This window comes from Pangasianodon hypophthalmus, chromosome 9 (genome assembly GCF_027358585.1).
Source record: "Pangasianodon hypophthalmus isolate fPanHyp1 chromosome 9, fPanHyp1.pri, whole genome shotgun sequence".
Taxonomy (NCBI): domain Eukaryota; kingdom Metazoa; phylum Chordata; class Actinopteri; order Siluriformes; family Pangasiidae; genus Pangasianodon; species Pangasianodon hypophthalmus.
Window position 1 is genome coordinate 20,063,345 of NC_069718.1, and position 13,813 is coordinate 20,077,157.

At 37.8% G+C, this 13,813-nt stretch overlaps 1 protein-coding gene across 1 annotated transcript; it reads left to right on the plus strand.

Moving 5' to 3' along the window:
* The first annotated feature begins 10,250 nt into the window (after positions 1-10,250).
* On the plus strand, positions 10,251-13,741 carry LOC113530162 (glucose-dependent insulinotropic receptor). The gene is made up of 3 exons (XM_026919967.3): positions 10,251-10,330; positions 10,721-11,668; positions 12,999-13,741. Exons 1-3 carry the CDS (start codon positions 10,251-10,253, stop codon positions 13,069-13,071), a joined length of 1,101 nt encoding a protein of 366 aa, XP_026775768.2. The 3' UTR covers positions 13,072-13,741.
* The last annotated feature ends 72 nt before the right edge of the window (positions 13,742-13,813 follow it).

Below are 13,813 nucleotides of genomic sequence, written 5' to 3' on the forward strand. Positions count from 1 at the left end.
ATTTTTATAAAATATATTTTTTTCAATAAAAATTATATTTTTATTGGCTTAGGCAGAAGTCAAATAACTTTCACTTGTATCCCTGAGAAAGTCTATTTTTATTTTTATTCAGCATTGCAGTGCTTTATGGGCAAAACCAAATGCAAATCAGCTGTGCCGTGTACACGCATGGTAATTTACGAGTGACTGGCATTCATCAACATTTGCACGTGAGGAAAATCAGCGAATTTCTAAAACTTTTGCAAAAATTTCCTGCTGGAGGTTTTTAGTTTAATTTGGCTTTAGCAAACATTTACACACAACTTTACTAAAAGATTGATAAATGAGGCCCATTGTGTGCATGGTGCTGGTGATTGTTTTGATTTTTTTGTATTTGCTCTCAGATTCACATTTGAAGTCAAAGTTTTCATCGTTGAATTGCTTGTTGGCTCAAATGGTTAAATAAATTTAGCTCAAATATACTGTATATCAATCAGTCATTTCCAAATACATGTGTAATTATTTTTCAAAGCTTTGTTTTTTGTTTTTAAATAGTCAACAAGAAGTGTACTATCATATATGTCTTGTCATTAATGCTGAAATGACTAAGATATATCCCAAACTAGGCTGTGAAGATTATCTCAGCTGAATGTCCTGGGGTCCTTTCCAGTAAACAGGATTTCCAAGTTATCTCGATAACACAAGTCAAGATTCATGAAAATCTAGGTTTTTTTCTTTCCAACTTTCCAAATAGTAGGATGCATGGTATGTATAGCAGAGTTATGTCCAACCTATATATACATATATATATATATATATATATATATATATATATATATATATATATATATATATATATATATATATATATATGTATGTATGTATGTATGTTTAATCAATGCCATAAATGTTCTGCCATTTTACTGAATCTGATCTGTTACAGAGATTCAATTGACTGTAGCAATTTATTCCCTAAAAGTATTATTAAATACTAATATGATGATCTAAAACTCTAAATGCATTGCAGCTTCATGCTTAAATGCAACTTTTGTGCATTGCCTTTCAGTTTCACTAACCTCCAATATTGTAGTTTTTATAGATTTTATAGATTTATAGATAGGAGCATTTCAGGAACACTACATGCTTACAGTATCAGTATCAGGAACACCCTTAAAATATCTTTGGCCACAGACAAAACTCCACACAGACAGTAATATAAGCTGGATTAAAATATCCTATCTGTACTTATGAAACAGTCGTCTGGCAACCAGATGTCAGTGAATCTGCTGAAACGGGGTTTTTACCTTACCGCATTGTTTTATTGGACTTACATGTGTTTGTCTGACTGGTGTTTGATCTGTTTGAATAGTGGAGTTGAGCAGGATAAACAGGTTACTGAAGGTGAATGAATGAATAGATTAAAGGTAAACAGTACCTGAACAATATCCTAAACTCTAAATTCACCTCTCCAGCATTCATAACCCTGCCTTCACTTACAAAATGAAATGTCACATTGTCAGAGCCTTTAACCTGTGAAAAGTGAATCCTCGTACTCTTGCTTCAAGGCTTCTGTCATACTGAGAGTCAAACTTCGCACAGTGTGGCAGCATCTTTTGGAGAAAATGTGGTTTACGTAAATTATTTAAATCAAATTTTGTTTCATATCATATTATACTTAAGTATAATATGAGTGTATAAAACGACTCTAGTTTACTTATGAATTACATTCTGATTGTTTATATTGCTTTTGTCATGTTGTAGAATTGAATTGTAGAACCACAAGCACAATGCAGTTGAAACGGTGGAACAAACTAATTTCTGTTAAAAAAAAAAAAAAATACACACAAATTTTCCCTGAAGTCAGTCTAAGCAATTATCTTCTAAGTAATTGGTACACACACCCTTGAAGCAAAACATCATTTGTGTTGTCTCTAAAAGGGCAGCTTTTCAGTACAGCTGATTTACTTGGTTTGACACATGCACATATACACCCACACACATTTAACCCTAATGATCAGTGAAAAACTGAAAAACAAGGGGAAAACAGGTCACACACACACATTAGGGTTAAGTGTGTGTGTGTGTGTGTGTGTGAGACCTGTTTTCCCCTGTTTTTCAGTACAGCTGATTTACTTGGTTTGACATATGCACATATCCGCCCACACACATTTAACCCTAATGATCAGTGAAAAACTGAAAAACGGGGAAAACAGGTCACACACACATTAGGGTTAAATATGTCTGTGTGTGTGTGTGTGTGTGTGTGTGTGAGACCTGTTCTCCCCCTGTTTTTCAGTACAGCCGATTTACTTGGTTTGACATATGCACATCACACCCACACACATTTAACCCTAATGATCAGTGATCAGCTACTAATTGCTCCCTGAGTATGAATTAACAGCTCTCCTGGTCTACCTGGGTTCCAAGGCATCTTGATACCCTTCAAAAATGCACACAGAAGAACGACCTTGTCACTGCCACTTATCTTAATTTAACTGTTATGGGGAAACATTAACACCTTGGAGAGAGCCATTCGTGACATCATTGGTATCATTAACGTGGTTAATGAAGCGGCGCTAAAATGAAATTCAGACCATGTACATAACCACAGGGCTCTGACTTCTGCTAATATCACCAGTGTATTGAGATAATGAGCCCCACAGCCTCCAAACATCATGGCACAACATGTCTCAGAGATGATGGTTACTGTGGAGTTAATAAACATACACTGCCTTCACTGACATTAGATTTTACTGTTGAAGTGTACATTTGATTGAGCTTTCAATGGAGTGATGGGGATGAGCTAAGTAACTGTTTTTAATAGCCTTTCCAAGCACTTCTTGACCTTTAGTCTTTAGTGCTGACTCAAATGGGATGCGTTCGTCTTTATGTTAAATGAACATCTAATAAATGACATGTTTTTTTTGTGTGTGTACATGTCAAAGGATGCACCAGGTAGCATTACCCCCTCACATGGGTTTTATTTATACACAGCAAAAATGATATCTTAGCAACTGAAAATATGTACTCACATTAAATTATATATATGTATATGTATACATATATAGTCACATTTATCTATTTATTACATTACAATAAAAAGATTACAATAAACTAAGTATATGATTATTAACCCTATTTGTAGACATTTACTTTACTAATTTCAAGCTTGAAAAGGTCTTGTTTGATTGGCAGATAGCATTTTTTTTTTCTAATTTTAAGCAATTATTTCTAAAAATTGTCTTGCAATTAAATTTAAAAAAAAATAAAGCATGAAATGAGTAAAAGCATCTAAAACAGGATAAATAACCTTATACTTGATTTATAATCTCATAATAAAAAAAAATGTGTTAAATTTGCCCATATTCAAGATATTTTGATTTGCTAAGATATTTTTTTTGCACTGTTACTGTTTATTGTATATGTGAATATATGAATATTGTATATATATGAATATATGTTGGGTTCCTTCAGGCAGCAGTCTAAACAAACTATCTGTTATCCATCTAGATCACCTCTAGAGATGAATATGATTTCTAGGCCTTAAAAGCATCACTGAAACTGTTTACTGTATGCATTTTGTACATTATCTGTTCACACAGTAACAAGTTGTTTTGCTCTGTTTTGTTTTTTTGCTTTCCAGTTGTTGGTCAATAATATTAAAATATAAACTATGATATTATGATTACTTCACAGAGGACTTTATAACATTAAAGCAAACTTTATTAATGTTCGAAACCATATATTGTGATTAATTAAGCCTATATCAACATAAGTAGATCAGCTGTACGGGAGACAGAATTCAATTCAATTCAAATTTATTTGTATAGCACTTTTAACATTGGACATTGTCACAAAGCAGCTTTATAGAAATATATAAATTCTGGATATAAATTTTAATAAATTTTATACATTTTATAAATGTATCCCCAGTGAGCAAGCCAGAGGCGATGGTGACAAGGAAAAACTCCCTGAGAAGACATGAGGAAGAAACCTTGAGAGGAACCAGATTCAAAAGGGAACCACCCGCATCTGGGTGACACAGACAGTGTGATTATTAATAATTCCCTTCTATAGCTGTGTACTATATGGTCAAAAAGTTACAGAAGACAGAAAGACAGAACAGGCAGACAGACAAAGAGAGAAGACATCACACCACACATGATGAGACTCAGAAGGTGACTGTCTTTAAATATAAGGCCAACAGGTGTGTAAATGAGTATAAGTGGAGCATTTGCTACTTTGACCTTAAAAAACCGAGTACAATAATTACACAATTTTTTTAAAATCTTAAATTGCTTCAATGTGACACATTTTAGATTGGAGCATTTTTTTTTTTTTTTTTTTTTTTTTAGGCCACTGCTTTAATTTGTTTGTTTAATAAATCCCTTTTTGTGATTTAGAGACTCTTTCTGTTGACACGGTAATGTTTTTTAGTCTTTTTTATTACGGTTGACCTTAGATGCCTTATAGATGTAGAAAGTTATATTCATCTTCTTCTTATGATGTTATTATTATTATTATTATTATTATTATTATTATTAAATGAAGGGACTCTGTAAAAAAAAAAAAGGCTGTAATTCCTAAACAGTTAATGCAATATTTTTGTTAAACCCCTTGAATTAAAGCTGAAAGTCTACACTTCAATGACGTCTTGATTATTTCTTTTCAAATCCATTACAGTGTGCAGAGGCAAAATTAAGAAAATTGTGTCACTGTCCAAATACTTATGGAAATAACTATAACAGTGTTAGCATTACAATTTATGAGAAATATTTGCAATTTGCAATTTGCAAAGCAGTTACTGAAGACGAATGAATGAATTTGAGTTTATTGCTTTTAAACTGTGTTAAAAGTAACTTTAAAAAAGTCTTTGCATTGAATAAGGGATAAATTCTAGATATAATTTTCACATTAAAGATCGCAACATTCATCACCATCACGTTTTCAAAATTGAAAGGGTGTCTGTGTAGTGCCTGAAGATGCTGATATAATTTTAGTAAGCTGTTGTATCACTCTTTATGGTGTGGATTAAAAAAAAAAAAAGCATGTCCCTTACTTTTTTCTTGGCCTTACATTTATTACATTTATAAATTTATAATACAATTACAAGTCGGTATACACATCAGCAGTAATAAAACACAATGGAAGGCCTTAATAGGAAGCACACCCATATTGTCCTCGAATGAAATAATGAAACACAACAAAATGAACCTAAAGAATAAATATAATTTTTAATTAAATGATCATGAAATAGTCAATAAATTATTTGTATTATGTCATGTAATTTTACATCCCTGTCACGGTAGCAGTGTTCTGCATGGTGACGACAGCATGGCTGATCATGTGAAACTAGGTAAAAGTGCCACCACTGGTCCATACTTTTAAGTACAGTAGCATGCAGGTTCGGAGGTAGCCTCTGACTCTTGTTCTCAACATAAATTCCATAATCATCAAAACCAAGCACAAAATAAGTAATTACAACAGCTAAGTACTGACATGATGTCAACAACATTGTCATTAGTCTAAATATTAGCATGACTGACAAACAAAGGCATTGCCCTTAACTTATTGCCAACACAAAACTAAACACACTTAGTTGTATGCCTATTTGAACACTAGACATGAATAATGTGGTCCTTTCTCCAACCACATAATCGACTTTATAACTATTTCATATCAATCTGAAGAAGTTTATTTTAAGACAAAGGCACCACGTTTTTACTCTCTTTGACTTGTTCTTCTATGTTTTGCACACCATGGAAACAGGCTGGACATGGGGTGTGACAGACCTCTCCCGATACCCTGGATAAACTCTATAGAGGAAAAAGATAGTAGATGAAATTATCCACATTTAGTCTGTAAATAAACTGATTTCCATGATGCGTTCATTCGAGTAAAATAACAACTGTAACACTGCTCAGGATAACACATCAGTGTTTTCAATCCACCACTACAGCTGATCTAACACACGTATGAGTGGCCGTTGTTGGTGTGTATGATTTAGGTTGAAGCAGTTCACCATTCTAACATGGAACTTAAAATAATGTGACCTATAAGCCCAATTCTTTTCAGTTTAATGGGAAACACTACAGAATACAGCAGTGTGCGTTGACGATCATGGAGTGGAAAGTCAGCTGTCAGTAATGCATTACTATTCCTTAAAGACGAGAGCATTTCTGTTTTAGATTATAATATAAGAGGGGATGAATACAGCCAGTACAGCATCTCTCACTGTGTCCCTGCATAGTCTACATAAAAAGTCCTGTCTTTTTTCCTGCAATGCTGAGTTTTGCAACTGGAACTTATTATTTTGTTATATTGTATGAACAGCTGCATGATGCATTCTGCTGTGGCCTGTTTTTTTTTTTTTTATCACATGCTTTAGTCAGTTTAACTACAGAACATAAATAAGTGTTCCCAAGCTCTACAGTTTTTTCTAATCCAAAACAATAACTCGGCATATTACATTACATAGAGCCAGGACACATTCATTATTTCTTATGTGTTAGTGTAAAAGCACAGTTAATAAACTGAGTGCCAGTTTTGCTGTTTTGACCAGCTGTAAGCTACTCCTGATTATTTGGAAATGATTTTCCATGCACTCTAGTGTCACTGCTTTTTGGCGTATAGTTCTGACACCCCTTATCATTCATCTATCACATTTGTACCAAGTTTACCCAGCACTGGAAAGTGAAGAGGATTGGTTATGGGTGTGTTTGTGTTGTGTTGAGAGCTCTCTGATCTCATTTACAAATAAAAGATCATATCAACATTCTGGATTTTGTTATGCGTAATAAAGGTGAAGATTATATGGTACACTCTCAGAAATAAATGTAGCAAACTGTACTTTGCATTGTCACTGGGGTGGGACATCTGTAGACATGCTACCATAGATGTAAGGGCTACATCTATAGTAGCATGTCTCTTTAGACCTTAAAAAAAGTCATGTAAGGTACATAATGGGACCTTAAGGACTTTCCAGCTAGTTTCACCACATGCATTTTCTCAGGTAATATTTGCATAACCAAAGTACAAAAGATGTACCACTGATGGCACCACCCCAGGCACAAGGAACAGTACAGTTTATTCCTTTATTTCTGGGAGCGTATGGTGTAAAGTTAATGAAAGCCCAAATGTTGTTCATTTTGGTGTGTTATGCAGAGAGAGAGAGATAGAGAGAGAGCTCAGATTTACCCTATGTGCCTGGAGCACCCTCTCCACACTTTGGTGAGCAGTGTGGCTCGGAGCCCCGCGCAGCCCCTGATGTACAGCACGGGTGTGAGAGCGGCGTTCACGCGCGGCATGATGCGCAGCGGGTCCGAGCCCTCATTGCGGAACGAGTAGCACGGGGTGCCCGAGAAATTACACACGATAATGTGCAAGAATATTGGCAGCCAGGATATAAGAAAGAACACGGCCACGACCACTATGAGATAGACGGACGCGCGCTTGTTCTCCCGCTCCGCGCTGGCGGGCTCGCGCTCCAGCTGGTACCTGGCGATCAGGAACAGGCGCACGTTCAGCCCGATCATGATGATCACGGTGAAAATGTTGCTCACGAAAGTGCCGAAGCCTGTGACCTGCTTGGCAACGCCGACCGTCACAAAGTTATTGACGGCTACGATGATGAACGCGTACACCCAGTAGACCGCGATCACTGCCAGCGTCCGGCCGCGCGTCATGCGCTGGGAGTACTTGAATGGCGCGGACACGGCGTGGTAGCGATCCGCCTGGGCTGCTAAAATGGCCATGTAGGACAGACCGAGGAAAGTGGGCGCTATGTAGTAAGTGCGAGTGGGAGAGTCGTAGCTGTCGCGCACGTCCAGCGCGCCGCAGTAGTAGTACGACACTCCCGAGCACACGTCGCTCAGGCACGTGCTCAGCATGTACATGAAGCGGTTCTCGCCGCGCAGCGACCTGTTCACCAGGATGGACACGAACACCGACACGTTCAGAAAGATTATAACTGTAGCCAGGAGGATATTGAAGAGGAACAGCAGCACGTTCCCGAAGCTGTTGAGGGGCAGGACGGGGCCCAGGCTCAAACCACTAACCAAAGCAGAGGAATTGGGTTTAATCAGGGTGGCCATGCGGGAGCAAAGCCATCAGAGGGGTAAACACGCAGATGTGGACATGGCAGGAGGGTGCACGCACTGTAGGCCCGCACAGAGCTTTTTAAAAGACTCGGTGATTTCCTCTGCGGTCTCTCAAACCTGTCAAAACAGCCTGAAAACACCTGAAGCCTGCTGGGAGCACAGGACCGGAGTGGGACTGAGAGTCAGCCCGGGAGAGAGAGCAGTTAGAGCAGCCTGGAAACAAAGCTCCTTAATTGCGCTCGTGTCCAGCTGCATTTCAATCAACAGCATGAGAGAGAAGCAACCATGCGGAAAATGCTGCAAGGCCCTTCACAAGCTGTACCTTCTGTACTTCAAATCAAAGCTATTCCACTGTGATAACACAGAAATGTTAAAAGAAAATCTTTTTTTTTTATATATATATATCATATAGTCTACTAGATGTTATTATATTCTGTATATCTAGTTCTTTGTTGTTCTGTTCATTGTTGCACATTTCACATCACATGTACAGCACTATGCAAAAGTCTTTTTTTTTTCTTTAGTACAAACTTTGTTATAGATTTTTATTTTATAACTTCTACATTATTGATTCAGTACAAAAACATTAGTTTTCAGGCACAAAATTAAATGTTACAGAAAAATGTTTGTGTGTCAGTAAAGAAAGCAGCATATTACATAAGAGACCCTTTTCAGACAAAAAAACATAATGAAGGCTGCTGGGTTTTGCTGCAAAAATAAGAAGCAAGTGTGACAGTCAAAGTCTCCAGAAGAACTGTGGCTGCTTCTGCAATGCTCAGTAAAACTTACAGCTCATTTCCTTATAAAACTGCACACATTGTACCTGAGACTACTTTTTTATTTTTTAAAGTGAAGGATCGTCACACCATATATTGACTTTGTTTCATTTATTACTGTTTACTGCTCTTTATAGTACTTTTTTATGTAGAAACATTTAATTTCATTATTTCTGAAGGCATCTTTGCTCTACAGCATTTCTCTGCATGTGCCTAAGACTTTTGCACAGTACTGTATGTAATATGTGACAAATAAAGAACCTTGAACCTTGAACCTTGAAATTACAACACTCTAATGTATCAAAATAACCTTACATTACACAGGATTGATTACATTTCATAATAGACAGTCTATATTAGTCAACAGCTGTTAGTAAACACACTAATATGATTTAAATTATAAATAATATAAGTATAAATTATGCCACAGTTTTTTAACAACCTCTATGCTTATTCTGTAATGGCTAATTTTATTGCTGTGCACCAATCCTATTTTGTTGTTGTTGTTATATTACAATATATATGACTGCGTGCTGCATAATGTCCTGACCCATCTACATCTGAATCACAGGCCTCACAGAGCAATAGCAACACCAAGTGATAATACACAGGCCCTACGAAAAGAGCTGATGGACATTTCTTTCCAAAACAACAACTCTGCATATTACATGACACAGAACCCCATGATACATCCTTTATTTCCTATGGATTACCACAATCACAAAGTTAACACAGTGTAAACCTGCTGTAACTTGAGCTCTGCTCCCCCTTTTCTTTTTAATCCTCACTTTTTCAGAAGCGTCACTTGATCATCAGGTAATAATTACCAGCCCAGATTCAGTATTGTGAAAGCAGACCTGTGAAATCATTGCATTTAGACCGACACTGTGTAGGCCTACAGATTAAAGTGTGATTGCGTACCAACAGAGGGAAAGAGGAAAGGGTGGTAAGGGTGTGTTGCATTATACAGAAGCTCAGTGGTAGTGAACAGTGACTGTCATTGCTAGTGATAAACAGTACCATAACCATCATCAGAATCATCAAAAGTCGGAGGCCACACTGAAAATTGGGGATTTTTTTTTTTTAAATTGTAACGTTAATATAACAAGGTTTATGTTGTGTACAACAATGGGTCTGTGAAATTAACCAGGCTACTGGGAGCTAGATGAAATCCTCATGATGTTTATTTAGGCTAGTCACATTGATCACTCAAGTGTGTATTGAATTCTGTTGTCTTCACTTACTCACGTTCAGTAACTGCTGTATCCTAGTCAGGGTCATGGTGGATCTGGAGCAGGGAACACTAAGCATGAAGTGAGAATGTACCCTGGATAGGACACCAGTTCAGCTGAACCATGCACACACATATTCTTTCTGTTGTCTTGTTTTTGGTAACATGTTAAACATGAAGAGTGGTGGAGTGGGTAGTGTTGTCACCTCACAGTTGCAGGGTCCTGGGTTTGATCCTGAGCTTGGGTTAGTGTCTGTATTAAGATTTGCATGTTCTGTCTATGAATATATGGCTTTCCTCTGGTTTTCTCCCAAAAACATACCGGCATCCTCCATGACCCTGATCAGGATAAGACAGTTACTAAAGATTAATGAATGAATGACCAATTTAATAATAAAGCCTTTAAATGTATAAATAACTAATGAAGCAGGCATAGAGTTCTACAATAGACACAAAGGCCTACACTGTTTTAGCATATAACCATAGACCTCTATGTCTATGTCTATGGCCTGCATCAGAACAACAAACATAACAACACTTCTGAAACCTTTACAAGGTGATGGCTGCTCTCATGTGGCATTTGGCACAATGATTTGTTGAAAAAGTGAATTTAAGTCCCCAGGGTCTCCACACAGAGCTCATATACCACCGCCCTGTCCTCTGTTCGTGGAGGGCGAGCGGGTCTCCTCGCCTTCAGTCAAAAAAAAAATGTCAGGTTTAAATTTCACCATTCCTTTCTCGGTTGACTTTACAAGCACGGGAGATTTTTTCATTTTCATTTACCACATCGTGTTCGCCACATGCGCGGCTCTGCTCGCGGGCTCTGTGGTTCTGGGTATCCTGTGCACCCGGGCGCTGCGCCAGCAGAACCGCTTCATCTTCATGCTGAACACCAGCATCAGCGACACCCTCACCGGCTTCTCCGTCTATTACCTCGGCCTCTTCGACGTGCAGGAGGGTTATCCATCCAGAAACAGCACCTTTTACATTTTGCCCTCGTTTTTAGGGGTGAACGTGATGACGTTTCTGTTCGCGCAGTTTGACCGCTACTTGGCAGTGGGTCACCCGTTCTTTTACAACCGCTTCATTACGCGCTGGTTTGTCATCGCGTGCTGTGTCTTCTGCTGGGTGTACACCTACTTAATCCTCACTATTCAGAACGTTTTACCAGTTGCACAAGCGGTCAAACTGAGCGCCTTCGGTGTCATGACTTTGCAGATAATAGTTGTGCTCAAAGTCTTGATGACCATTAAGTTGTACATCATAGCCAAACACCAGCTCGGACGCGAGGCGCCCAGCCCGGAGAGAGACAGCAAGAAGGAGTCACTGCGCCTCATTGTGTTCGTGGTGATTTGCTTTTTGTCGCTGTGGTGTCCCTCCTTCGTGAATATCATGGTCAGATATCTGTCAAACGGAGGGCTGCGCTTTAGGAACGAAGCGACCAACGCGTTTGCCATCATGGCGCGCTTTAACGCGCTCAGCACTCCTGCGCTTTACATATGGGGCAGTCCTGCTCTGCGCACTGCTGTGTGGAGCACGGTGTGGAGAAGAGTGTGTACACTGTGCCACAACAGGACTACAAGGTTCCTGCACACACTGTCACTTTCCTGCAAAAACCCTGTCTCATGCATCCCCTTGGTATTCTGTACCAGCTAGGGTACTTAATATGCACAGAAAGCCTGCTGCGGGAACCTACTGATTTTCAAACCCCAGCATTAGTGTATTTTGTAGTTAATGTCTGAAAGCACGGAAAAGCTTGAAAGCATCAGCTTGTAGACATGACTACGAAATAGCACAACTTTAGTACACTGTTATATGGCTAGTATTATTTGGACAAACTCTGTAGTGCTCAGGTACACACCAAAATGCGCAGTGATGTGTGAATTGCTGTTTTAACATATGTAAGCATGTGTAACTGGACACAAAAGAGCTCTGGAAAACGTGTTGTACAACTTTATTCAACTTTGTGGGTGTTCATTAGGGCTCTGTAGTGGTTTATTCAATCATGTACCAGTTTCTTCATCACTACACTATGTGCTAATTCAACAACTGTTATTAATTCAATTGACTCAGCATTGTAGCTGAATGGCTCAGTCCTGGTGCTGCACCTTTCATTTTTCCCCATCTGTTCTAACACTAACATGCACACTTCAATTCAGGGAGGGACTGTTATTAGCTGAGTAGTTGGATCAGTCGTGTTTGAGTGGGAAAACAACCTCAGACAGGGCTGGAAATAACGGCTGTAGGACAGGCAATCTGTAGCTTATACTGAACCCCTTGACCCTTGTGTTCTGTTCACTATTGGATGTGCTGTTCACAGGACTGATATATACATATTTGAAATAGCCTACCTTGAATACATGTATGTTTTGGGGAACAGTAAAGATATAAAACCACTTCTCAGGCCTGGGGTGCTCCCATCAGCAGATGTGTCTAATCTGGTATGAGTGCAAATAAGACATGGAGGTCATGTAATATATTGTAATTTACTTACTTACTTACTTACTTAATTATTTAGTAAGTAGAATGCAGTCTGTGTCAATTAATATTTCATTACTTACTGTAATTTATTTTATACTCAGGTCAAAATGATTGGAATATAAATATGAAGTGAGGTAAAGCAGATGAATAGATAAATTTGTCCTTTTTCTGGTTCAGTAGAGAATATTAGCCAAGCACATAAAGTTGTATACTGAAAAATATTTTTCTTACATGGTTCCATTTTAAGTCAAAAATGAAAATGGATAATGTTGACCCAAACAGAACACGAGAATAAAGAGCTCAATAAATGCAGCAGGTGTTAAAAAGCAGAGTCTAAAACGGATTAGATTTAAACGTATATATAGTTAGCTATTGTTTAACCAGGGCTGGTGGACTGTAATTATGAATTTCATGCTTTCTTTCCTTTCTTAGAGTGTTCAGCATGAACATGAAACCAGCGAAAGATAGAGTGCTGAGCATCTCACAGAGCTCGAGGGACATGTGAACGGCGAAAGCGGGAGACAAAACCAGACGAAGGGCTAATCATTACACGACCAGGCCTGGATTAGACTGGTTTGCCTATAATATTTCAAACTAAATGTTCAGATCAATGTTCAAGTTCTTTTTATATAGAAAGGCACTTGCTCTATATGGTTTCGCACAGCACGTCAAATGAACAAGGTTTCTGTGCAGCTATATTACACTACACTGACTGTGACTTATTTGTAAATAAACACTTCGGAAAAAAAAGTTTAAAATTAGAACCCTTAATGGTTCTTCAGTTATCCCTCTGCAGGGGTGTGATTGGACACCCCTGCCTTAAAGGGTATGTGTACGACCCTACAACAAAGTGTTTATCTTTTTAGGAAGCTAAGGAACATTAACTATACAAGGTACATTTTGAAGAACCTTTTGTCTAAAAATTCTGTGATCAAGTAATTAAAAATTTAAAAAGCAAATGACTTGAGTTAGATTTTTTTTTGAGAAAATGTATTTCTTTTTCTATTCAATTAATACAGTCACAGCAGAATATTTGCACAATCTGAACATGATGATAGTAGTCTTTAGCTGTGATGCTGAATGTAAATGTGAAGCCAAAGATGATTCTTTAAAATAAACACTAATTAAAAAAAGAAAGAAGATATATAAAAAGTTTAGTTTGTGTTTAACACATTAGGCGGTCCTTTCTCTATTTCACAAAGTGAAGTATTTGAGATTTACTTCTTTTTAGCTAAGAAAGGTGGTCA

What these genes read in the sequence shown, in the direction of transcription:
- LOC113530162 (XM_026919967.3), top strand. Translation starts at nt 10,251, where the DNA reads ATGTTAAACATGAAGAGTGGTGGAGTGGGTAGTGTTGTCACCTCACAG. An exon ending in GGGTTTGATCCTGAGCTTGG is followed by an intron (nt 10,331 to 10,720) that starts GTTAGTGTCTGT and finishes GTCTCCACACAG; the next exon opens with AGCTCATATACCACCGCCCT. An exon ending in TGCCACAACAGGACTACAAG is followed by an intron (nt 11,669 to 12,998) that starts GTTCCTGCACAC and finishes TTCCTTTCTTAG; the next exon opens with AGTGTTCAGCATGAACATGA.